The 25,824-nt window shown below is 47.5% G+C and overlaps 2 protein-coding genes across 4 annotated transcripts; both read right to left on the bottom strand.

Annotated features, from left to right (window-relative positions):
* Nucleotides 1-3,350: 3,350 nt before the first annotated feature.
* ZNF34 (zinc finger protein 34) lies at nucleotides 3,351-18,455 on the bottom strand. 3 transcript variants are annotated; one of them, XM_060611651.3, is made up of 7 exons: nucleotides 16,978-18,455; nucleotides 16,511-16,606; nucleotides 12,398-12,481; nucleotides 10,450-10,499; nucleotides 9,946-10,031; nucleotides 8,950-9,069; nucleotides 3,351-7,012 (listed from the first exon to the last, which is right to left on the bottom strand). In XM_060611651.3, exons 4-7 carry the CDS (start codon nucleotides 10,488-10,490, stop codon nucleotides 5,652-5,654), a joined length of 1,608 nt encoding a protein of 535 aa, XP_060467634.1. In that variant the 5' UTR covers nucleotides 10,491-10,499; nucleotides 12,398-12,481; nucleotides 16,511-16,606; nucleotides 16,978-18,455; the 3' UTR covers nucleotides 3,351-5,651. The 3 variants fall into 3 exon arrangements, with proteins under 3 accessions (XP_060467634.1, XP_060467632.1, XP_060467633.1); XM_060611649.3 differs by lacking the exons at nucleotides 12,398-12,481; nucleotides 16,511-16,606; nucleotides 16,978-18,455 and adding an exon at nucleotides 9,507-9,651 and having other exon boundaries at nucleotides 10,450-10,469; XM_060611650.3 differs by lacking the exons at nucleotides 12,398-12,481; nucleotides 16,511-16,606; nucleotides 16,978-18,455 and adding an exon at nucleotides 9,507-9,633 and having other exon boundaries at nucleotides 10,450-10,468.
* Nucleotides 18,456-18,560: 105 nt separating this feature from the next.
* Nucleotides 18,561-21,287, bottom strand: RPL8 (ribosomal protein L8). Its single transcript, XM_060611702.2, has 6 exons — nucleotides 21,159-21,287; nucleotides 20,781-20,927; nucleotides 20,560-20,701; nucleotides 19,812-20,030; nucleotides 18,989-19,104; nucleotides 18,561-18,758 (listed from the first exon to the last, which is right to left on the bottom strand). The coding sequence occupies exons 2-6, from the start codon at nucleotides 20,916-20,918 to the stop codon at nucleotides 18,600-18,602; spliced, it is 774 nt and encodes a 257-aa protein (XP_060467685.1). The 5' UTR covers nucleotides 20,919-20,927; nucleotides 21,159-21,287; the 3' UTR covers nucleotides 18,561-18,599.
* Between the last annotated feature and the right edge of the window lie 4,537 nt (nucleotides 21,288-25,824).

Raw genomic sequence — 25,824 nt, 5'->3', positions numbered from 1 at the left:
TTTTAAATGCTGAAATAGTTTCTGGGAGAGAGTAGAAAGATTAGAGATAATGCTTGTTTCTTCCATTTTTGGGAGACAGACACCTAACAAAATCTTTTTCAGGATGCTGGATGACCACGCACATAGCAGAACAGAACAGAAACATCAGGAACCACACACATCAAAGAATAAACACTTTGCAAAAAAATAAATTGAAAAAGTCACAGATGGCTCTAGCCATCAACAAGCAAGATTCATCAATCTCTGAGAGTCGGGAGACTCAGAATTTCAGAATGCTCAAAATGTCCAGTTCTCAACAAAAAATATTACAAAATATACAAAGAAACAGTAAAGTATGGCCCATTCACAGAGAAAAAAAATAACTTGACAGAAAACCCTCCTGAGGAAGTCCAGACACTGGAATTATTAGTCAAGGATTTTAAATTAATGGTATTAAATATGTTGAATATGCTAAAAGAAGCTCTAGAGAAAAAAACTAAAGGAAATCAATAAAATGATACATGAATATTAATAAAGAGACATAACTTATAAAAAGAAACCAAACAAATTCTGGAGCTGAAACTACAATAACTAAAATGAAAAACTCACTGCGGCAGTTCAACAGATTTGAACAGGCAGAAAAAAGGATCAGTGAATTTGAAGAAAGGGCAACTGAAATTACCCAGTATGAGAAGCAGAAAGAAAACATAATGAAGAAAAACAGATCCAAGAAACCTATGAAATGTGATCAAAAGTACCAAAGTACACATTATACAATTCCAAGAAGGAAAGGACAGAAAGGAGCAGAAAAAGGTATTTGAAGAAATAATGGCTAGAAACTTCAAAATCTGAGGAGACATGAAAATACTTGTCTAAGAAATTCAGTGAACTCCGAACAGGATAAACTAAAAGAGACCCACACTGAGACACATTATAGTCAAATTGCCAAAACCCAAAGATAATGAAAATGTTGAAAGAAGCAACAGAGAAACAATTCCACATGCACAAAGGAGCCTCAGTAGGATTAACAACTGATTTCTCTGAAGCCAGAAGGCAGTGGAGGGGGGGGGGGGGTATTAATAAACTTGAAAGGAACAAAGTTGTCAACCAAGAATTCAATATCCAAAAAAACTATCCTTCAAGAATGAAGGTGAAATGAAGACATTTCCACATAAAGGAGCACCTGGATGGCTCAGTTGGTTGTGTCCGACTTCAGCTCAGGTCATGATCTCATGGTTTGTGGGTTCGGGGCCCACATCAGGCTCCATGCTGACAGTGTGGGGGACTGCTTGGGATTCTCTCTCCATCTCTCTGTCCCTCCCCCATTTGCACTTTCTCTCTCAAAATAAATGAATATACTTAAAAAAAAAAAAAAAAAAAAAAAGGAAATGATGGGGCGCCTGGGTGGCTCAGTCAGTTAAGTGTCCAACTTCAGCTCAGGTCATGATCTCACGGTCCGTGAGTTCGAGCCCCACGTCGGGCTCTGCTCTGACAGCTCAGAGCCTGGAGCCTGCTTCAGATTCTGTGTCTCCCTCTCTCTATGACCCTCCCCCATTCATGCTCTGTCTCTCTCTGTCTCAAAAATAAACAAACATTAAAAAAAAAAAAAGGAAATGAATTGTTTAGAAATTCTGGAGGTCTAATAACTTTTAGGGAGAGGAAAGAAGGAAGGAAGGAAGGAAGGAAGGAAGGAAGGAAAGAAGGAAGGAAGGAAGGAAGGAAGGGTGGGTAGGAGGGAGGAAAGTTGACAGAGCTCATTAACAGTACACCTGCTCTACAAAAAATACTTTTCAGGAGGCACCTGGGTGGCTCAGTCAGGCGTCCGACTTTGGCTCAGGTCATGATCTCGTGGTCTGTGAGTTCGAGCCCCGCGTCAGGCTCTGTGCTGACAGCTTAGAGGCTGTAGCCTGTTTCAGATTCTGTGTCTCCCTCTCTCTCTCTGACCCTCCCCCATTCATGCTGTCTCTCCCTGTCTCAAAAATAAATAAACGTTAAAAATTTTTTGAAAAAAAAAAAATGCTTTTCAGGCTGAAATGAAAGTACATTGCACAGTAAATCAAAGCCATAGGAAAAAATAAAGAACACTAGTAAAAGTAAATAGGTAACTATAAAAGATAGTATTACTTCACTTCTGTTACGGTTTGTAATTTTTCCTACATGATTTGATATTCAACTGCATAAAATAATAATCATAAGTCTCTTAGTGGGCATAAAACATAAATGTGTGATCTATGACCATAACAATGTGAAGGGGGAAGGTCAGCATTAAATATGAAGAGTGTTTATACTATTAAAATTAAGCCAGTATTATTCAAACTAGGTTGTTCTATTGGGGCACCTGGGGGGCTCCATTGGTGGAGTGTCCAACTTCGGCTCAGGACATGATCTCACAGCTCATGGGTTTGCAGCCTGCGTCGGGCTCCGTGCTTACAGCTCAGAGCCTGGAGCCTGCTTCTGATTCTGTGTGTGTCTCTATCTGCCTCTACCCGCTCGTGCTGTCTCTCTCTGTGTCTCTCGAAAATAAACAATAAATAAAATCTTAAAAAAAAAAAAAAAAAAAGAGGGCACCTGGGTGGCACCATCGGTTAAGCAACAGACTCTTGATTTCTGCTCAGGTCATGATCTCACAGTTCATGGGTTCAAGCCCCACATTGGGCTCTGCACTAAGTGTGGAGACTGCTTGGGATTCTCTCTCCCTCTCTCTGCCCTTCCCCCTCTCACACGGTCTCTCTCAAAGTTAACTTAAAAAGAACAAGTTGAAGGACTCATTTCCTATTCTAAACTTCCTAGAAAGCCACAGTTATCAACAGTATGGTGCTGGCATATAGATGAATTGAACAGAACCCAGAAATAAACCCTTGCACATATCAATTGATTTTAGATAAGGGCACAAGACCATTTGTTATGAACTGTTTGTGTTCCCTCCCCCCGTCCCCATTTAAACATTGAAGCTCTAACCCCCAATGGGACTGTATTTGTAGACAGGGCCTGTCAACTGGTGATAAAGTTTAAATAAAGTCATAAATATGGGACCTAATCTGATAGGGCTGATGCCCTTATAGAAGTAAGAGACATCTGAGATCTCCTTCTCTACCATGTGAGAGCACAGTGAGAAGGCAGCTGTTTGCAAGCCAGGAAGAAAATCCTCACCAGGGTTGAATCAACCAGCACCTTGATCTTGGACTTAGTCTTCAGAACTATGACAGATTTGTTTTTGATAAATTTGGTTTTTAAGCCACCAGTTCTATGGTATTTTTATGGCAGCCTGAGCCAATACAGGCATACCTCGTTTTACCATGTTTTGCTTTATTGTGTTTCTTACAAACTGAAGATCTGTGACAATCCCATGTCAAGCAAGTCTATTGGCAGTATTCTCCCAACAGCATTTATTCACTTTGTGTCTGTCACATTTTGGTAATTTTTGCAATAATTCAAACTTTTTCATCATTATTACATTTGTTATGGTAACCTGTGACCAGTGATAATGATTCACATGATGACTACCATTTGTTTGAAATAAACTGTTCAAGGTATGTACGCTGGTTTTTTAGACATGCTATTGCACACTTAATACGCTGTCCCGTAAATGTAACTTTCATATGAAATGGGAAACCACAAATTCATTTCACTTGCTTTTACGGACATATGTGCTTTATCACAGTGGTCTGGAACTGAGCCCTCAAGATCTCTGAGGTATGCCTATACACCATTCGATAAGGAAAGCCAAGTCTTTTCAAAAAATGTTGTAGGATGGGGTGCCTAGGTGGCTCAGTCGGTTAAGCACCTGACTCTTGGTTTTGGTCATGATCTCACAGTTTGTGGGTTCAAGCCCCACATTAGACTCTGCGCTGACGCACAGAGCCTGCTTAGGATTCTCTCTCCCCTTCTCTTTGCCACTCCACAACTTGTACTCTTGCTCTCAAACATATATGAATAAACTTTTAAAAACAATGTTGTAGGGAAAATTGGAGGTCTACTTCCAAAAGAAGGAATTTGGACTCTTACCTTATACCATATTAAAAAATTAGCTTAAAATGGATCAAAGACCTAAAACTACAAACCTCAGAAAAAAACAGAGGGGCAAATCTTCCTAACCTCGGACTTAGCAATTTCTTGAGTAGGACACACAAAGCACAGGCAACAAAAGAAAAAAATACACTGAACTTCATAAAAATTAAAAACTTTTGTGCAACAAAGGACACTAATAACAGTAGACAGAACTCACAGAATTAGAGTAAATATTTCCAAATCATATACCTGATAAGGGATTACTACGCAAAACATACAAAGAACTCCTACACCTCAACAATAAGAAAGAACCCAATTCAAAAGTTGGCAAAGGACTAGGACAGACATTTCTCCAAAGATGATATACAAATGGCCAATAAGTGCCTGAAAAGATGTTCAACATCATTAGTCATCAGGGAAATGCAAACCAAAACCACAATGAGATACCACTTCACACTTATTAGTATAGATATTATTTTTAAAAATGGAAAAATTGGGGTGCCTGGCTGGCTCAGTCAGAAGAGCATGCGACTCTTGATCTCAGGGTTGTGAGTTCAAGACCCATGTTGTGTATAGAAATAAATATATCAAACTTTAAAAAATGGAAAATAACAAATGTTGGCAAGGATGTGGAGAAATCTATTCATTGCTGGTGGGACTATAAAACGGTACAGCCACTGTGTGGAAAAGTCTGGCCGCTCCTCAAAAAGTTAAACGTGGAATTACCATATGATCCAGCAATTTCACTCCCAGGATTATACCCCAAAGTACTGAAAGGATCCAAAAAATACTTGTATACAACACCCAAGTGCCCATTAAGAGATGAATGGATAAATAAAACATGGTGTCTACAAATCAAGGTCATATTTTTCAGGCATAAAAAAATGACATTCTGATACAGGTTACAACATGGATAAATCTTGAGGACATTATGCAAAGCGAAATAAGCTAGATATAAAGGGCAGATACTATATGACTCCATACCTAAAGAAGCCAGAATAGGCAAATTCACAGACAGAAAACAGAACAGACTGTCAGCAGCCGAGAGAAAGGGAGAGTTATTATTTAATGCGTACAGAGTTTCTGTTTCAGATCATAAAACAGTTCTGGAAATAGTGGTGATGGTTATACAACACTGTGAGTGTATTTAATGCCACTGAGCTGTACACCTAAAAACAGTAAGATGGTAAGTTTTAGGTTATGTGTATTTCACCACAATATCACCTCTATTAAGATACACGGAAAAGCATGAACATTATGCTAATCTTTTTAAATTACAATATGTAAATATGTAGAATTTTTCCAGTGTGAGTTTTCTAGGATCGGGGAAATAACAAAGGTGAAGATCCTCTGTGCTGCAATGACAAGCACGTAGTATTTTCTTTTGACAACGTGCTGAACTGTGTGAAAGGAAGCTTATACTAAATCAGCAGTAATGGATTCATTTTCTAAACGGGGGGAATCACAAGGACTTCTTTTTGCCTACCTCTCTCTCAATTTCTCTAAAATGAACATGCACGGCTTTGGGATTAAGGAAAGAGTTTCGTTTGTTTTTAATTAGAAATGCCCTTCATCTGCGACAACACTGTACGGACAATAAATAAAGGGGTGGGGTGGGTCATATGGAGAAGTGCACAGCAGAACTCATGGGCCCTCGTCCACAGTCACCTCGCAAAGTCCTCCCGGAGGTGAATCCTCTGATGCTGGCACATGTTGGAACTGTGCCGGAAGGCCTTCCCACACTTGCTGCACTTGTAGGGCTTCTCCCCAGTGTGGATCCTCCGGTGCTGGATGAGGTAAGTACCCTGGCTAAAGGCTTTCTTGCAATCGCTGCATTTGTACGGCTTCTCTCCGTGGTGTGACCTTTGGTGGTGGATGAGTCTGGAACTGTTGTGGAAGGCCTTCCCACACTCACTGCACTTGTACGGCTTCTCTCCCGTGTGGATCCTCTGATGCTGAATAAGGTGTGTGCTTTGGCTGAAGACTTTGCCACAGTCATTACACTCATAGGGCTTCTCTCCAGTGTGGCTTCTCTGATGTTCAACCAGTTTGGTTTTTTGGATGAAGGCTTTCTCACATTCATTGCATTTATAGGGTTTCTCCCCAGTGTGAATTCTTTGATGTTGGATAAGGTTAGAACTTTGGGTAAAGCCTTTGCCACATTCTTTGCACTCAAATGGCTTCTCTCCAGTGTGAGTCCGACGATGCCGGATGAGGATTGAGCCATCGCTGAAGGCTTTCCCACAGTCATTGCACTTATAGGGTTTCTCTCCAGTGTGGATTCTCTGGTGGTAAATAAGGGAAGAATAGGCACTGAAGTGTTTCCCACAATCACCACACTTGTAGGGCTTCTCCCCGGTGTGAATCCTCTGATGCTTCATGAGGTTGGGCCTTTGGTTGAATGTCTTCCCGCACTCACCACACCGGTAGGGGATCTCCCCTGAATGCATCCTTCGGTGACTGATGAACTCGCAGCTCTGGCCGAAGGCTTTCCCACACTCTTCACACTTGTAGGGCTTTTCTTCACTATGAAGCCGCTGGTGCTTGACGAGGTTAGCACTGTACCTGAAGGCTTTCCCACAGTAACCACAATGATGCAATTTTTTCCCAAGAGGAATTATCTCAGCTTCTTTAGCCAGATTTGCACTGAAGAATTCCCCGGAATCATGGACTACACTTATCTTTTTTGTCCTGTGTACACGCTTATGGTTATTGAGGTATGATCTCTGTTCAAAACTTTGTTCACATATATCACACTTGTGAGGTCTCTGGTCAGAGATCGGGCTTGACTGGAAGCTGAGGCTCCCTGCAGACTCCTGGATGCTCTCCTCATTAGTCCATGTGACTGGCCTCAGGCATCTCTGTTCCACAGGCTCGTCCAGGCTGTCCTCTGGCTCCCGGACACACGCACGGGCCTCTCCGGGCTCAGGTCCCTGGGAAACGGCACTCTGGAGTCGATCCAGTTCTTCCCCATCAAGCATTTCTCCTGAAGACAACTCACTGTACTCAGTCCTGGTCCCACGAGCTGAAACAACAAACACATCTCTGGACCACCTGTTCTGACTTCAGAAGGAAGGTACGAAGATGCTGCCAACCATCGGTGCCGTACCGATTCCACCATCTCCAGGGTTACGACACCTTGCAGAGAGGAGAGCCGGTAGCTCAGAGGCTTAAAGAACTTACCCAAGGCTGCAGTCATGTGGCAGTGCAAGTATTTAAACCAGGCCTGACGAATTCTTCCTGCCCGCCTTCTGCCCACAAAACCTTCCTAAGTGGGGCTATAGGGCGCAGGTCCTCATTACAAAGGGACAGAACATGGAAGCTTCATGCCACCATGGAGACCAGGGGGCCCTGAGAGTCACAGAGGACATCTGACAAAGAAGTGAGTCTGAGGCCACTTAAACAGCTAATTCACCCCAAAATTCAGGGTAGGAAAACCAGGTGCCTCCTCAGGACATCAGAAGGCCAACCTCGTGCCAACCGTGGGCCTTGGTGTCCCTGAGCTCCCCCTAGCAGGCTATACCCATTCCTGTGTCTTTTCTCAGGGGCCTGAGAGGCAATTACCAGCCCCTTAAACTCAAGGTGCCACACAGAATGGTTCCTGATACCTTCCTGATACCCTCAAGCCTCCTCTCCTTCCTGCCTTGACCAGACATTCATACACCAACTCCCCTTGCAGAAACATACCACCAGAAAGGCACTTTCTGTGAACCAAGAGAAACATCCACAACGACCCCAAAACGGGGACAACCAAATGTCAACAAGAATGGAAAATATCTTGGAGTGCCTGGGTGGCTGTCGGTTAAGCATCCAACTCTTGATTTCAGCTCAGGTCATGATCTCACAGTTCGTGGATTCGAGCCCCACATCAGTGTGGAGCCTACTTGGGATTCTCTCTCTCCCACTCTTTCTGCCCCTCCCCTGCTCTCTCTCTCTCTCAAAATAAATTAAAAAAAAAAAAAAAGGAAAATAATTTGTGGTAGATTCACATGGCAGAACATCATGTGGCAACGCAAGAGAACAAACTGAGTACACCACAGCAGCCCTCACAACGTTCAGATGCGTGAGACAAGACACAGAGCTAAGGGGCAGAGTGCGGTCCCCAGGAGTCAGAGAGAAGCGTCCTGTGAGGAGCAGTGGGAAATGACAGGAGGCCCAGTGGGCTCCCAGGGAACTAAAAAAGTTCTACATCTTGATCTGGAAGAGGATTTTTATAAAAATTCACTGAGTTATAAGCAAGATTTACCCTGGTTCTAGAAGTATTTATATTTGAATAAACAAATTTACAAGAGAGAAATTCAAGTCCTTTGAACCAAGAGTTGCTTCTTAGGACATCACCAAGACGTGCAAAATAACGCTTATCAGAGTTGTTCATGGCAATGAAACTACAGAGCACCCTTCCCACTGGCACTTCCAACAAAACCAGTGACTTGTGCATAAAGATGGACACTCACTGAGTGAAAAAGGAGGTGACAGCAGTACACTTGGGAGCACTGCATCCCTGTCAAGAAGCAACATTCGTATGGGCGTGAAATAGCACGAGAAAGGGGAGAGTAGGAACACACTGGTATCTGGGTGATGACATATTCTCTCTTTCTTGTAATGGTCCATGATTGCCAAGTGGCAATTTTAGTAAAGGAGAATGAAGCGATGGTCTCCATACTATGGCCCTGCCTGACCCTCCTCACAGGGCATGAGCTCTGGAGGGCAGGGCTCCATGAGGTCCCATGGACCCAGCCTTCCCTCACAGCACACCCGAATGCCCTTCCCTCTTCTCCTCTGCCAACAATGCCCCCTCTCACCCTCCTAGAAGATTCAGCTCAAGAATTACCACAATGAGGTACTCAGAATAATGCTGCCCCAAGGCACCTTGTTCTCAATTCCGGAACCATTAACCATACACCCTGGACTCCAACAGATGCCTGTTCAGCAGCTGTTGGGGAAGAGGCCCCCTTCACGCACCTGAGACACTGACTCTCGGTCGCCCTTTCCCTTTGGCACCCTGTGCATCCAGGACCCATGGTTCATCCCCTCGCTCCAACTGTGTGATCACCCCAGGCTTGGGACCTGCACGTCCAGCTCCTAAGAAGAAAACAGGGCCTGGGGTTGGTGCCAAGGAACAGGGCTGCACTGAGCATGATCTCACAACATCTCCTTCCTGTGGCAGGAAGAGAAGCACAGGCAAAGTGGGGTGATGGGGAGTCTGGACACTCTGGAGGGCTGGGGGCAGTCGTAAAGAGGCAAATTGAACACAGGGAACAAAAGTGCAGAGGGCTCTCTCCTCTTGGAAGGTACACAATCCCTCTGGGGAGGGACCTGTCTCGGGTCTGGAGCAGGAGGCACTCTTATCTGGGAGCTCAGAGTCAGATGACAGAAGCACAGACCCAGCCCTGCCTGGCCCCTCCTCTAGCAGACCAGGCCTGCCCAGGACCAGGGGGAAGAGGCCCCCAGCCCAACCCCTGCTGAGCCCTCAGTTCCCGGGGCTGTTCCCTGAGCTGCATCCTAGCGAGGGGCCTTACCCAGGGAGACCAGATTCCTGTAGGTCTCCAGCATCACGTCCCTGTAGAGGCCCCTCTGAGTAGGGCCCAGACGGCCCCACTCCTCCCGGGAGAATAGCACGGCCACGTCCTCAAAGGTCACCTCAGCCTGGAATGACAAGGGCTGCTGCAGGCCCAGGTGCGACTCAGCGTGGGCCCTGGGGGCAGGTGCCGCAGAAGCATTCTAGGAGCAGCAGCACAAGGGCAGCTACAGGAATGATCCCCCAGCATGACCCAGGGGAGTGGCCCGGGCCCTTGGCTGCTAAGCCAGCTAACTAAGGAAGGCCGGGGGAATCCCAGGGTCACTCCTCCTCTGCTCAACGCCCCAGACCAGACATGCCTCACAGTGCCTGCTGAGGCAGCAGAAGCAGGAAAGCCCTGTGTGGAGACTTCACACCTCCCAGGGAAAACGGATGCTCACCTGGGGCAGGGCAGACAGGTGCAAAGTTGCCATCGCCTGGCACCCTGGGCTTCCAAGGGGAGGAAGTCAGCAGTAAGCCACTGGTGCTGAGGGAAGAGAAAGGAACACGTGGAGGCCCAGCCTGGCCTCTCCTGTGGGCACCTTCAGGACCATGTTCATCCCCATCAGGGCACAGCTGGCCTCCCAGGCTGACTCTGCTCCCTGCCTGGGGCGACCCTGCCCAACTTGGCACCCAGTACACAGACACGTGCACAACTCCTCGGGTCATCTGCTCCCCTCAACTTCCCTGACACGCCAAGCTGTCTCATTCAGGAGAAAGACGGAGATGCCCATTCACTTTACATGAAAGAGTAAAGACAACACGTTAAGTATCGAGGAGAAAAAGAAAAAGAAAATCGATGGAAGGCATAGAACAAAGTCAAAGTACGGATGGCAAAAAATACAACAGTAGTAGAAACAATTCAGTGGATGAGTAATGATAAGAAATAAAACAATTAAACTCACCTACTAGAAGCACAAGACTCCAACAGATGCACACAACGCATCTACATAACCTAAAACAAAGTAACACAAAGGCTGAATATAAGACAGGTTAAACAAACGCTAATTAAAATAAAGCTGTAGAAGATATATACCTTTTCTTTGCCTTTAAAGCTCTTTAGTGAAATATGACATTTATGAAGAAGAGTTGAGAAATCCTGAACACACAGCTCCGGGGGCAATCACAAGGGCCCACACCCACAGAACCAGCACCAACGTCAGCCCTCCTGCCCCTGCAGGCACTACTTCCTCCCTGAACCCCAAGAGTGAAGCTCTACCCTGGATGCCACCACCACAGATCAGCCGTGCCTCTGGTGAGTTTTTTATCAAAGGAAATATAAGCTGTCTATACTCTTGACTTCTTCCCCTCATTCATGGTATTTGTGAGCTTTTAATATGCATTGCTATGTGTGGATCAGCATTTATTTAAACCAATTAAAACAGAACTGAAAGCAAAAATTATAGGAACAAAAATAACAACACACGTTAATAAAAGGAAAATCCACCAAAAAGACGTAATTACAGACGTGTATGTATCTACCAACAAAATGCAAATGTAGAAAGCCGATGCTCTAACTGAAGCAGCAAAGAGGAACCTGGCAAAGCTCCACTGGAATGAGAGATTCTAACACATATCCCTCAGAAGCAAGAGAACTGAGTAGAGAACTGCCACTTAAAACATAGAGAATAGACACTTTCCAAGATGCACATCCAAAACTATTAAAATAACATCATGAACCAGGTGACAATGAAAGTTTCAACAACTTCCAAAGGCTGACATCATTTGGAAAAACATTCTCTCACCAGACTGCTGTTATGCTGGAAATATATGCTAAAAACAAGTACCCCTTTCCAGAAAACCATAAAAATGGAAACAAAGGCCACCTAACAAAAAAATATACATTCTTTAAAAATTTTGTTTTAATGTTTATTTATTTGGAGAGAGAGAGCACGAGCAGGGGAGGGACACAGAGAGAGAGGGAGACAGAGAATCCCAAGCAAGCTCCGCACCATCAGTGCAGAGCCCAACGAGGGGCTTGAACTTACCAAACAAGAGATCATGACCCGAGCTGAATCCAATAATCAGACATTTAACCAACTGAGCCACACAGATGCCCCGAAAAATGTGCATTCTTAATGCACTTATTTTAGCATAAGAGAGACTGAAATAAACTATCTAAACATTCAATAAGAAATTAGACACAGACTGAGAAAAGTGGATTCAAGGAAATATTAAAAAAAAAAAAAAAAAAAGAACACCACTCAATTTAAAGAAACAAAATAATATCTGGGGCACCTGGGTAGCTCAACTGGTTAAGCGTCTGATTTGATTTCAGCTCGAGTCATGACCTGACCTCACGGTTTGTGAAATTGAGCCCCGAGATGGGCTCCACACTGACAGTGTGGGAGCTTGCTTGGGATTCTTTCTCTCTCTCCTCTCTCTGCCCTGCACCCCCCTTGTGTGTGCTCTCTCTCTCCCTCTCTCAAAATAAGTAAACATTTTAAAATACATAAAATAAAGAAACAGAAAATAACACTGGTCCTTTAGAATGCTAATAACAAATATCTGGCAAGTCCAATGAGGGGGATGCAACAGAAAAGATAGAAAAAGAAATACTAAAGTCAGGGAGGGGGGCACCTCAGTGGCTCAGTCAGTTAACCGCCCAACTCTTGATTTGGGCTGTCATGATTCGAGGGTTGTGGGATCAAGCCCTGTGTCAGGCTCCATGCTGAGTATGGACCCTGCTTAAGATTCTCTCTCTCTCTCTCTCTCTCTCTCTCTCTCTCTCTCTCTCTCTCTGCCCCTAGCCCCTCTCCCCTACTGACGCTCTCTATGAAATGAAATGAAATGAAATGAAATGAAATGAAATGAAATGAAATGAAATGAAGTGAGGGACACAACTCTACATACCATACATTCAACAATGGCCATCAAGTGTTGTCCAAAATGCCAGGGACAAAATGGTAAAACTTCACTGAAGGACATCAAAAAGACCTACGGAGAAACAGACAGTATTCATAAATAGGAGGATTCGATTTCATAAAAATGTCAACTCTGCTCAAATAAACCTATTAATTCTGTGCAATCAAAATTGCAACAGGACATAACACGAAACCTGACAAAAATGACTAAATATCAAAATAATCCACGATGAACTAAGACAATGCCAAAAAAGAACTAAGGTAGGCAGAGGCATGCCCTACCACTTATCAAGACTTACTGTAAGGCTACGGTAATAAAAGCAAAGTGTAAGCAAAGTAAAGAAGATAAGGAACAGACCCATGCATATGTTAATGACATGCTATTCATAATGGTACCAACACAACTGATTTTCCTTAGGAAAATAAAATTCAATCCCTGCCTCCTATGGCCAACAAAAATATATTTTAAGCACATAGAAGACCTAAATATTTTTTTTTTCAAATTACAGCTACTCTAGGAAAATAATACACAAAATACAGTCCATAGAGGGAAAGTTGCTTAATTTTACTCCAAAAATTTTCTGTACAAAACACAAAATTAAAAGACAAGATGCAGAGTGAAAGATATTTGCAGACATAATACATAAGAAAAGATACACAGAATATATCTTAAAACACACACACACACACACACACAAAGGAAAAGACCATTCATTTAAGAAACTAAACACAGAATGACTTGGTATGTCACAGATGATGAAATCAAAGAGTCCATTAAACATTTGAAACGATCTTCAACGTCATTGAGAATTGGAGAAATGCAAATTCAAGACTTCTCTCCCCACAGTTTGGGAAAAATATAAAATGCTTCGCAATATCAAATGTTGAAGACATAAAGAACAATGAGATTCTCAGGGTCCTGTGGGAGTATAAACTGGTACAGTTACTCTGGAAATCCACCTGGCACCACCTGGAAGAGCTGAAACCCTGTAAATTCAGTCAGGAAACCTAATTCTAGGTATGTGCCCTATAAAAACTCTTGCTAATGCACACAACAAGATACACAAGAATGTTACCATGTGGCTGCGTGTACCAAAACAAACAAACAAAAAAACACCCCAAAATCAGAAACTTCAGTATCTACTATCAGGGAACAGTCACGGTCACAGCGATTGAAAGAAATGAACCACATCAATGTCAGAGGCAATACAAAGCTATAAGGTTGAATGAAACTGTTAAGTGTAGAATATCAATAGTACATAATGTACGGTATGCAGACTTTTAAACACAAAAACTGTAGTGGGTATGTAAAGGTATAAGAAAATGTGTTGACAGCAAAATAATAATCAACAGAGTGAAAAGGCACCTAAGGAATGGGAGAAAATATTTACAAACCATGTATCTGATAAGGAACCAAGATCTAAAATATATGAAGACCTCACACAACTCCACAGGTTAAAAACCAAAAACCCAACTTAAAATGGGCAAAGAACCTAAATTTCTCCCTCAAAGCATACAAATGACCAACAGGTACATGAAAAAGTGCTCAACATCACTAGAGAACTGCAAATAAAACCACAATGAGTTATCACCTCACACCTGTCACAATGAGCATTATCAAAAAGCAAAAGATGGGGCGCCTGGGTGGCTCGGTCGGTTAAGCATCCGACTTCGGCTCAGGTCACGATCTCGCGGTCTGTGAGTTCGAGCCCCGCGTCGGGCTCTGTGCTGACAGCTCAGAGCCTGGAGCCTGTTTCAGATTCTGTGTCTCCCTCTCTCTGTGACCCTCCCCCATTCATGCTCTGTCTCTCTCTCTCTCAAAAATAAATAAACGTTAAAAAAAAAAAAAAATTAAAAAAGCAAAAGATAAGTGCTGGTGAGGATATGGAGAAAAGGGAGCCCTTGTGCACTGTTGGTGAGAACGTAAATTGGGGCAGCCATTATGGAAAACAACGCAGAGGTGCTTCAAAAAATTGAAAATAGAACTAGCACATGATCCACCAATCCCACATCTTGTTATATTATCCAAAGGAAATGAAATCACTCCCTGAAAGAGAGATCTGCACTCCCATGGTCACTGCAGCATTATTCACAATAGGCAAGACAAGGAAACAACCTAAGTGTCCAACGATAGATGTAGGGACACAAGATGTGGTACGTATACACAACGGAATGTGACTCAGCCACAAAGAATGAAATCTTGCCATTTGCTACAACATGGGTAAACCCGGAAAATATCATGCTAAGTGAAATAAACCAGACACAGAAAGACAAATACTACATGATCTCACTAACACGGGGTATCTAAGGGCCCAAATCACAGGAGCAGAGAGTAGAATGGTTTGGCTGCCAGGGTTTGGGGGTTGGGAAAAATGGAGACATATCCATCAGAGTACAAACTTTGAGTTGCGCTAGATGGGTAAGTTCTGGAGATATAACATACAGCACTGTGACTACAGTTAACATGACTGTATCGTAACTCTGAAACTTGCTCAGAGGGTAGATCTTAAATATCCTCACCACAGAAAAAACAAAAAAAGGGCACCTGGGTGGCTCAGTAGGTTAAGCATCTGACTCGATATCAGCTCCAGTCACGATCTCACTGCTAAGATTGAGACGTGCATCGGGCTCTGTGCTGACCAGCAAGGAACATGCTTGTGATTCTCTCTCTCCCTCTCTCTCTGCCCCTCCCCTCCTAGTGCTCACTCTCCCTCAAAACGAAAAAAAGAAAACAAAAAAAGCAAATGGTGCCTATGTGAGGTGCTGGATGTGATTATCTCACAATGGACACCTGTATCAAAACATCAAGTGTACACTTAAAACTTCCACAATTCCTGTTTGTCAATTACACCTCCATAAAACTAAAACAAAATAAAAAACTGCTGAAAGTATGTCCAAACTAAGGGTTGCTTAGGGAAGCAAATGGGACTGGGGACCCTGCCTCTAAGGGCAATTTCACTTCAACAGCTTTCTTAAAAAAAACAAAAAAACAAAAACTAGGAGCGCCTGGCTGGCTCAGTCAGTAGAGCATGCAACTCTTAACCTCTCAGGGTCATGAGTTCAAGCTCCAGTTCAAGACTCTCATGGGGTCTACTTTAAAAAAAAAAAAGGAGGGGGGGGACGCCTGGCTGGCTCAGTCCCTATAGTACGCTGCTTCCTTAACCTTGGGGACACAAGTTCAAGCCTCACATGGGGCATAGAGATTGTTTAAAACAAATAAATAATGTATTTTTTAAAAATCGAAAGCTTGAAATACACGTGGCAAACCCAGTCACTAGGGTTTGCTATAGGGTTTGCTAATCTATTCTCCATGTTTTTAAGTTTTCTCTAAAAAAGATTTGTTTTAATGTTTTCAAAGCACAAAAGCATGGTGTATCTTTTTAAATAATTTTTTAAAATGTCTTCAGTTCCTGACCTTGAATAGAGGCCTCTAAGAAGACACATAAAAACGTGGCTGCTAGGGGAGCCTGAGTGGTTCAGTCAGTTGGGCGTCCGACTTCAGCTCAGGTCATGATCTCGCAGTCTGTGGGTTCCAGCCCCCATCGGGCTGTGTGATGACAGCTCCGAGCCTGGAGCCTGCTTCGGATTCTGTGTCTCCCTCTCTCTGCCCCTCCTACACTCACGTTCTGTCTGTCTGTCTCTCTCTCTCTCTCTCTCTCTCAAAGATAAAACAAACATTAAAAAAATTTCAAAAAAAAAAAAACACCAAAAAACGTGGCTGTTAAGAGAAGTCCTTGGAGCGCCAGAGGCAAAAGAGGATGGTTAGGAAGGTACATCGGTGGGGCAGGCATTTCGGGGAATTGCTAAAGGCAAGAGGGAAGCGAGGGGCACGGGAAGGGGGATGGTAAATGGGAAGGACAAGAGCCGAGGAGAAAGAGTGTGTTTTGGCATTAACTGACCGAAGCTAGAGACCCGGTGAGGAGAGAGATGGGGCTAGGGACAGGGAACAGGACGACTCAGTGGAGAAGCGGGGGGGGGGGGGGGGGGGGGGGGGGGGGAGCTGGGGAGGAGTGGGTAATACAACCTGGACCCACATGCGAGGGAAAGACTCGGCTCAAGCCGGGGGCTATGGTAGCGGGGTTTATTTGGAGAGCTGGCTTACCGTCTGCGAGGTGGAGAGGAGCTGGCAAGGAGAGGGCCTTGAGTCACCAGGCCATGAGGGTCCCGGGCATCCGGGGACGCAGCCCTCTAGGGCGACCTGGGAAGAGGAATGCGGTGGAGAGACGCCGAGGCTCCCGGAGTCATAAAACCCGGGAAGGGGAGTCTCGGGCGGGGCAGGGGCCCGGCAAGGAATGACTCCCGGCCAGGGCGATCGGAGAGCGGGACGCCAGGCTTGGGGAGGACACCAGTCGGGGTTTGGGACCCATCGGAAAACGCCGGAGCAGGAACAGGGCTTTTCGTGAGGACTCCGAGAGTGGGGAGGGAGCCTGCCCGAGGGACGCCGGGCGGGAAAGGTCGTCGACAGCGGGGTGGGCCTCGGCCCGAGCATCGCGTTGCTACAGGGAAGCGCTGGCACCCCGCGCCCGGGAGACCTCGCGGTCACCGCCGCCCCCACCCAGCCACACTCACCTCAGCACCGCAGAGGAGCCGCCGCCGGGCCAGGCCCTAACAGCCCCACCCGCGGCAGCACGGCAACCCAACCGGAAGTGACCTCCCCACCCCGCGTCCGAAACCGGAGGTACCCTGGGGCCGCTCTGGGAAACGGACTCCACGTCTCTGTAGTCTCCTTAAGGAACTGTAAACTCCATGCCGGAAGCCGGGAGCGCTGCCACTGGGTGGCAGCCTGGAACCATGACCCCGAAGCTTCAGATCCGAGGCAAGGGGAGGCTTAGGAACCCATTTCGAAGATTAATAAACTACAGCAATTTTCAGGGGAAAGCTCTCTAGTAATTCCTCAAGGCACTGCCACCAACAAAAGAACAGGTCCTTTCCTTTACAGAGAATGGCAGAGAAGCCACGTGACGACCAAGAAAGATGCTTATTGGTTAGAGCCCCTTTAGTTCAGCACACTGAACGCAAGCTGCGTCCACTCTATCTGGGATAAGGGGTTCCCTGGTGCTTGCGAGTAGAACAAAGCCTCCCTGGGGCCACTTCTTGGCCAACGATCCAGACCACTTTATCCAGAAAGGGAAAGCAGTGGCAGGCAGGTTATTCTACAGATCAGGTGACCAAGCCTAGCCCTCTTTCGTTAAAGAGGAAACCCCAGCCTCCTGTATGTTCTACCCATTACCAAGGGCTAGCCCTGCTAGGTTCACTGCCTAGGTGTGGTGGGTGGTCAAGAGGCCAGTGGAGACCGGGAAAGCAAGACCTGTGGGCAAGGTTCATGCTGGAGACAAGTGCAGACCCCACCAAGAAGCCACCTGGCAACAACAAAAAGGTCTGCTCTCTGGTGGGAGACGCCTGACTGCACACAGCCTCTCGAAACAACCCTGAGGTGACTGGTTCTGATGCACTCTGGGAGACGGTCCCCAGGAACTCTCAGTCCCTTGCCTTCCTGCCCGTGGTCTGTACAAGGAGTGTTCTACCTCAAACAGCCACCCACCTCTCTGCCCCCAGCCTTCCTGCTTCAAGGTATCACTTACAGAGGGCTGCAGCCCCCGCTTTTTACACAGGTTCACAAAGGGAACCACTGGGGCAGGGAGCTCTGGGAAGCAAGTGTGCTGGTTCTGAGGCTGCCATTACCATCTCTGCGCCGGACTGGCTCAGCATTATCTGCCTTGGATCTACCACCTTTGATGAACTGTCAGAAGTTTGGGACAAGGTACCATGAGCCAAACAGGGAGCCCATTTGTCCTGAGAAACTAACCTATCCTGGTCCTGGCTTCCCACTGTAGGATGGCTTCCTGGCTCTCCAGCCTGCAGCTTCAGGAGCACCACTCTCACCCCAAAGAATCCATACCCTGACCTAGATCCTCCAAACACTCGAGAGAAGTTAACACAGATGTGGGCAGAATTCTCTGCTCTGTGTAGTGCACGGCACAGTAGTTTCCAGGAATCAAGGTGTGAAGATCCCTAGCACCCCACCTCTTCTTTCCAGAGCTTTCACTGTTCACTGGTGCATCTAACTTCATCTTCCTTCTCCTTACACAAAGAGCTCCATGGAGGTCCTCCCGGCAAAGACCCTTCCCTCTGAAACCACAAGCAAGCACAGCTTAGTGGCAAAAGGACAGATTTTATTGAGCTCCTCGTCCCTAGTTTTCTTTCTCCTGCACAGTCTTGGTTCCCCGCAGACGCCCGGTCCGGCGGGCAGCAATAAGACCCACTTTGCGGCCAGCAGGAGCATCTCTGCGGATAGTAGAGGGTTTGCCAATGTGCTGGTGGTTGCCACCTCCAAAAGGATGCTCCACAGGCTGCAAGCAGAAAAAAGTGGTATTAACATAGGGATGTGGACCCCGTCTACCTCAGGACTTGGTAAGAGCAGGATCAACTGACACGTGCCAACAACCCGTAACACAAAAAAGGCTCACGTTACGTACCCTCTACCACAGAGAGGAGACACTCCAGGAAAGCACCTGTCCATCCAGCCTCCCAGCCCCCAAATCTCTCAACACCCCAACTGCCCGATTTCTGGGTTACTTACATTCATGGCCACACCACGCACACGTGGCCAACAATTCCTCTTTGCCTTATACTTGTGGTAAGCACGCCCAGCCTTCAGAATGGGCTTGTCAATGCGGCCACCTCCAGCCACCACACCTGTTGGGGAAATCAGGCACCTGAGGGAGGTGCACCATACCCTCCCTCCCAGAACTTCAGGACCCTATCAGGCTCTGAGCATCCTTGCCAGTACCCCACCCCCACACCAACCACCCTCTCACTACAGTCCTACACCATCACACAGTTCCCAAAATTTCATTAACGCCCCAAAACTACCACTGAGCATTAAGACCCTTCGCAACCCAGTAGCCAACATTAAATTTTTCTGGATTTCTCAGGCAGCCAAGCCAACCAAGCCTTTCCCCACGTCATCTGTGATGTCGACCTCAACCCATGATTCTCCAGGGAAGCTCCCACTTTGCTGTGTCGGAGCGGATCACTCAATCTAACCTCCAAACACCAACAGGATGGCTAACCCAGCCTGACACTCGCATCTTGGCCAATTTTGCTTACTTCGTAGTAAACATACACTCAACAGCATCCCTTGGGTATGCCACGAGAATAAAAAAATGTTGCCCAAACAGCAAAGTGAACCAGGGCTCAAATCTTCCTTAAAGCATTTCCTAGTAGTTTAAAAAAAGTTACACATCCCTGAAAAAGCTCTTAACTACATGGACATGACAGCAGGAATCACGGAAGGGCAGATTAGGCCACACTACAGACAAGTCTGACCAACAAGTCCCAAAGCCCAGCTCTAGCTGTTGACTTCACAGGCACACAGTGTTCAACTGCTGCCTGCCACTCACCAACCACAGCTCTGTTGGCTGAAGAAATTACTTTCTTTGAGCCGGAAGGCAGCTTCACTCGAGTCTTCTTGGTCTCTGGATTGTGGGAGATGACAGTGGCGTAGTTTCCGGAGGCTCGGGCCAACTTGCCCCGGTCACCAGGCTTCTCCTCCAGACAACACACAATAGTGCCCTCGGGCATAGTGCCCACCGGGAGCACATTGCCTATGTTGAGCTGGGCTGCAAGAAGCACCATAGGTCAGTACAGCAAAGTGGTCCCCCTTAACTACTGCTGATCGGAAGCAATGCAAACCCAAGTCCCCAAGAAGGCCAGCACAGCCCACAACATCCAGCCTCCTCCTACACAGCTCTCTGGGCATCCCCTCTCGTGTGTTTAGCCAAACAGCTCTAAGTGAGACTTCTGCCTGGATGTTCCTCCTGAATTACGATGTAACCCTCCTCCCAGCAACCACAGGTCCAATCCCCTCCCCATCTCGACCTTCCACACCACACGCAAAGCTTACCCTTTTAAAAAAAAAAAAAAAATTTTTTTTTAATTTGAGAAGAAAAACAAAAGTAAAAACAAAAACGTGCGCGCAAGCGAGTCAGGGGCAGAGAGAGGAGGAGAGAGAAAATCCCAAGGAGGCTCCACACTGTCAGCGTCAGGGCCACCGCGGGGCTCGACGCCTCCAACCGAGATCAAGACCTGAACCGAAATCAAGAATCCGACGCTTAAGAGACGGGCAACCCAGGCGTCCGCGAAGCTTACCTTTCTTGCCGCAGTACACGAACTGGCCGGTGTGGATGCCCTCAGCAGCGATGAACAGCTCCGTCCGCTTCTTGAACCGGTACGGATCCCGAAAGACTACCTTGGCGAGGGGTGCACCGCGGCCCGGGTCGTGGATGATGTCCTGCGGGCCGAGGTGGCATGAGTGGCGGGTCCCGGCGGGGCGCCCCGTGTCCCCACCCGCCCGCACGGGATCCCCGCACCTTCACGATGCCCTTGATGTAGCCGTGTCGCTCAGCGAAGTCCACGGCTCGCAGACGCGCAGCGCCCTTGCGGTGCTTGACGTGCGCGCGGAACACCGAGCCGGCGCCCTTTCTCTGCCCACGGATGACGCGGCCCATGGCGGCTGTCTGGAGGCGGCTTACGGTCAGCGCCCGGGCGGCCCAGGCAGCCCCACCACCCTAGCTTCAGGGTCCCAGGTCCCCAGGATCCTCCCTCCAGGTCCCGACCCTTTCCCACCCCCATCCCTGGCCCTGCACCCCAGCTCTCTCTCAGGAATCCCGCCGGGGTCCCTAGCTGACCCCAGGGCAGCGGATGGCGGCGGATAATGCCAGAGCCGCCACGCCACATACACGTCCTACCTGCTGCCGAGCGCGGCCGGAAGAGGAGACACAGCGGAGGAGAGCCGCCTTATCTTCCGGGGCGGGGCCGAGAGCCCCTTGACCTTCCGGCACGGCCGTGAGCCCAGTGCACGCCGGGATTTGTAGTCATCGCGCGGGTGCCCGCGGCCCTTACCCAGCCGCCTGGCGCCAGGTCACGCAGGTGACCGGATCTCTTGCAGCGGGGTCCCCGTGGACGGGGCCCGGGAGGAGGCGGGAGGGATGTCCGGACTTCACAGAAGTCTCACGGAGGACGAGCGTCGCCCACTGAGCGGCCGAGGAGACTCCCCCCCCCCCCCCCCCCCCCGAGAGGTTGGGTGACTTTCCAGGGTTACGCGGACCCGGATAGAGCGACTTACTCCGGGCGCGGAGTCGCAGGGGTCCTCTCTTGGCCTGGTGAATGCCCCCTTATATAGCTAGAGCTCCTTGCAGAGTTACTGGCTCCCGTCTGGGGCAAGGGCCGCTTTCTAGGGTGAGGCCCTTCCTTGTAGGGTTGTGGGCCCCCTTTTAAAATGGGTGGACCGTTTGGGGGAACGTGGTGGCTTACAGAAGACGGGGGTCTGGACGAAAAATAGCAAATGTTCAACCACCGCGGGTGCGGCCGTTCTGGGCACGTTGCGACTCTGTGCACTGATAGGTTTTCGGAGAGGTCAGAGTGGCCGTACCCGGATGTGGGTATTGGGGAGAGAGACGGGGGCACCCTGGTCTTTGCTTGGACGACCCGGGCAGGGCATGGTTGGCGACGGTCGAGGAGGCTGCCACGGACAGACTGGGCGACAGTAGAGGTGCGGGAGTTTCAGTTGGGATGGTGGGACCTCCGGGGAGGAGGAGTGTCGCCCTCCTGCTCCCTACACCACTCCCTCCCGGGCACGTGGAGGAGGGAAAGTGAGGCCAGGAAATGGAGAGGGCAGAACTGGGGGCTTGGGAAGGGGGAGAAGAAGAGAGTGAACCATGTCACCGCTGCGAGAATGAGGAAAGGGAGACTGGACAAATGACCCTGAGGTGAGGGAACAGGATGAGCCTGCTCAGAACCCTATAGGGAGGGGTGGGTGAGGTTGGAGTTGAGAAAGGGAACAGCTGGTGGGGGACCCTTGGAGTGTGAGCTGGAGACAAAGATCAAGTCTGCCAGGGCAGGGAGCCCCCAGCTGGGCGTATGCTGCTGAGTGAGGACTTTCCGGAGTTCCGCCCCAGAGGAGTGGGAGGAGCCTTCAGGAAAGGGTGCCAGGGGTAAGACCTGGGGGTCACAGAGAGTGAGAACTGCCCACAGGCAGGTCCAGGTAGAGCTTCTTGACTAGGGTTGTGGGTGTGCAGGGGAGACCAGTAGCGGGAGAGGTCGCAAGGTAAGGGGAGTGAGGACAGGGGTCCCAATGGACAGAGACTTGCACTCAGGACTTTGCAGTAGGGTGTTTGCTAGCAGCAGTGCAGTCAGGTAGGCCTTGGAGGGGCGGTGACAAGAATGACATCGTGAGAAAGTAAGAAGGGGGCCACGTGGCCACATGCTGAAGCGAAGAAGCAGAGGGGACTCGTGAGGCCCCAAGAGAGGCAACAGTTGGGTCAGCAGGGTTGGGGACTCAGGAGGCATGGCAGCCCTGGCAGGGCCAGGGGCTGAGGGTGATATGGGAAACAAAGGCAGAAGGAAATGGCAGATAAAGTTAAATTTCCTTATAAGCCACAGCCCATTGGCAAATACTTGAAGCAGGCAGAGTAAAATGTTTCTCCTTGAACTCCCCACTGTCTTAATGGTAATGCTTGGCTAGAGGGAAAAACAACCTTAGTTTGACAATAGCTAGGCCTCCAGTATCCTGTGAGTCTTCTCTAGCACATGAAAATCTCTTTGGGAACTTCCCCTGGACTCTACCTCCCCTGACTCCATGGTATAACCAGTCTCTCATGGTTCCCAGGAGAGCTCTTTCTGCTCACGGGTCCTGTCCCCGTGCTTTAATAAAATTACCTTTTTGCACCAAAGACATCTCAAGAATTCTTTCTTGGCTGTTGGCTCCTAACCCCATGAACCCCATTATCACCCCAAAAAACCTCATCAAGGGGCACCTGGGCCTCCTTGGGGCAGAATGAGGGGTTTTGAGGTCAGCCCAGGATAGGCTCAGAGGACCAGAAAGGCACAGGGAGTGGCAGGGAGGTGGGGACGGTACTTGGACACTCAGGCTATGTGGTCCCTAAGAAGGTCTCAGATCTCTGGGATGAGATATGGTGGAGGAGGGCCCCCACTTTCTCTTTGCCCTAGAGCTCAATGCAGCCAGAAGGTGGCTAACCAGGCCTACTGCAGGACATGTGTTCAGAGCCTTGCCATAGGCAGATGGTCAGTAATGCCAGCCCAAGAGTTCCAGGGGATGAATGGCAGCTGTGAGCCCCCAGTGAAGGTTCTGGGCCCAGGGAAGCCCCAAGAAGTGCTGTTGGGGGCGGGGGGAGGCTTGCTTGCTTGGATGCTTCCTCCTGAAGGCCCACCTGGAGATGGCAGGCATGGACTGACTTAAGGGAGGGCAGCCAGTTCTGGGGCTCTCTGAGGTGCAGACACTTGCCTGATATTTATTGTGCCCCTGCCTCAAGCTCAGCGCATCTGTTCTTGCAGAGATGGGGATCCTGGCTGGTGCCCTCCCCCTTCAAAGTCCAGAGATCTCTGACTTGCCTCCATCTCGCTAGCCTGAATGTTAGTCCCCATGTGAGGGGCCGCCAAGCCCGGCACACAGCAGGGACTCCACAAATCTGGGTCACCTGATGATGGGGACCTCTCCAGGGGCAGCCACACTGGGCATGGGGGTTCTCAAGCCTTCAAGAGGGGCCCATCTGCCTTTGCTCATGCTGGTGAGCCAGCCACCTTTCCCATGCCATCCAAGGTTACCTCTTCCCAGCATTTCAAACTTTATTCTTAGTTCTTTATTTTCTTTTAAAGTTGCTTTTTAAATATTTTTTTTGTCATGTACACACAAGAGTAATTTGGTTTAAAGTTTTGTTTTTTAACATTTATTCATTTTTGAGAGTGGGAGAGACAGAGCATGAGCTGGGGAGGGGCAGAGAGAGAGGGAGACACAGAATCCAAAGTAGGCTGCAGGCTCTGAGCTGCCAGCACAGAGCCCGACACGGGGCTCGAACTCACGGACCGCGAGACCGCGAGATCATGACCTGAGCTGAAGTCAGACGCTCAACCGACTGAGCCACCCAGGCGCCCCAAGAGTAATTTGGTTTAAACATGCACGACCACGACTCTCTTCTGTCTTTTTGCACTTGGCTCCCCGCCCCCACATCAGCTGCCCTCGGGCAAATAACAACACTATGCTTCTATTCTTTCGTGTGGGAACAATAATACTGTCTTTCATACGGTTATTGTGGGAGTTAAGTGAGTGGATATACACCAAGGACAAAAAGCGTGCCTACAAAAGTCATCAGGGCTAGAGAAGTCAGAGTGGGCACACTTGGACACCAACCAGAGAGGTGTTTTGAGAGCGACCCGAAGAGAGCCCTAGGAGGCTTTGAGGTACCCAGACAAAATCAGCTTGTTGACATGGGTGCTAGCTTCACAGGATATTCAGGGTGTGAAAATTCATCTGGCAGTATGCAAAAGGTATTTGTAACTCCTTCCTATGTATTCTACTTTTAAAAATACTGTTTTTTTGTAAGTGTGCATGAAAACTAGTAAAAATTCTTGGGATGTCTTTAGACCTCCAAAAGCTGTGGAAGGGGTGGTGTCCAACTCCGTACCTCCAAGCAGAAAAGGGGAGCCCAGCTAATACCTGGGGTAAAATTGGAGTAAAGGATAATTCTTATATATAAATATCCAAAGCAAAACAAAAATGAGGAAAATATACATGTTGAGACAAACCAAACAAAATTTAAGTGAAAAAAAGAAGAATCAGTTCTTTCATTCATGTTTTTAGTATCTGCATATATGCGCTGAAAGGTTCTAAGTGTATGTAAACAGGCATACCTCATTTTATTTTTTGCTGATACTGTGTTTTTTACAAATTAAAGGTCTGTGGCAACCCTGAATTGAGCAAGACTGTTGGTGCCCTTTTTCCAACACCATTTGCTCACTTATGTCTCTGTCACGTTTTGGTAATTCTTGAAATGTTTTAAACTTTTTCATTATTATTTGTTATAGTGATCAGTGATAGGACTTGCCGAAAGCTCAGATGATGGTTAGCATTTTTTAGCAACATAGATATAGATATAGATATACATACACATATACATATATATACATATACATATAGTTATAAGTTATTTATTTGAGAGGGAGAGCACAAGCTTAAGCAGAGGAGGGGCAGAGAGAGGGGAGAGAAAGAATCCCAAGCAGTCTCTGTGATGTCAACGTGGATCCTGATGTGGGGCTCCAACTCACAAACCATGAGATCAAGAGTCAGACACTCAACCTACTGAGCCACCCAGGCACCCCTAGCAATAAAATATTTTAAAATTAAAGTATGTATGGTGCTTTTTTAGACCTAATGCTATTGCATGCTTAATAGACTACTGCATAAACATAACTTTGTTATGTACTGGGAAACCAAGAAATTCGTTTGGTTTGTTTCATTGTCATTATTCACTTTATTGCAGTGGTCTGGAACCAAACTTGCAATATCTCCAAGGTATGCCTGTATATATATGTAAATTCATTTGTATCCTGCAAAGTATT

The sequence above is a fragment of the Panthera onca genome, chromosome F2 (assembly GCF_046562875.1).
Source record: "Panthera onca isolate mPanOnc1 chromosome F2, mPanOnc1 haplotype 2, whole genome shotgun sequence".
In the NCBI taxonomy this organism is placed as follows: domain Eukaryota; kingdom Metazoa; phylum Chordata; class Mammalia; order Carnivora; family Felidae; genus Panthera; species Panthera onca.
The sequence above is the reverse complement of the archived record's forward strand: the minus strand, read 5'-3'. Positions and strand labels throughout refer to the sequence as shown.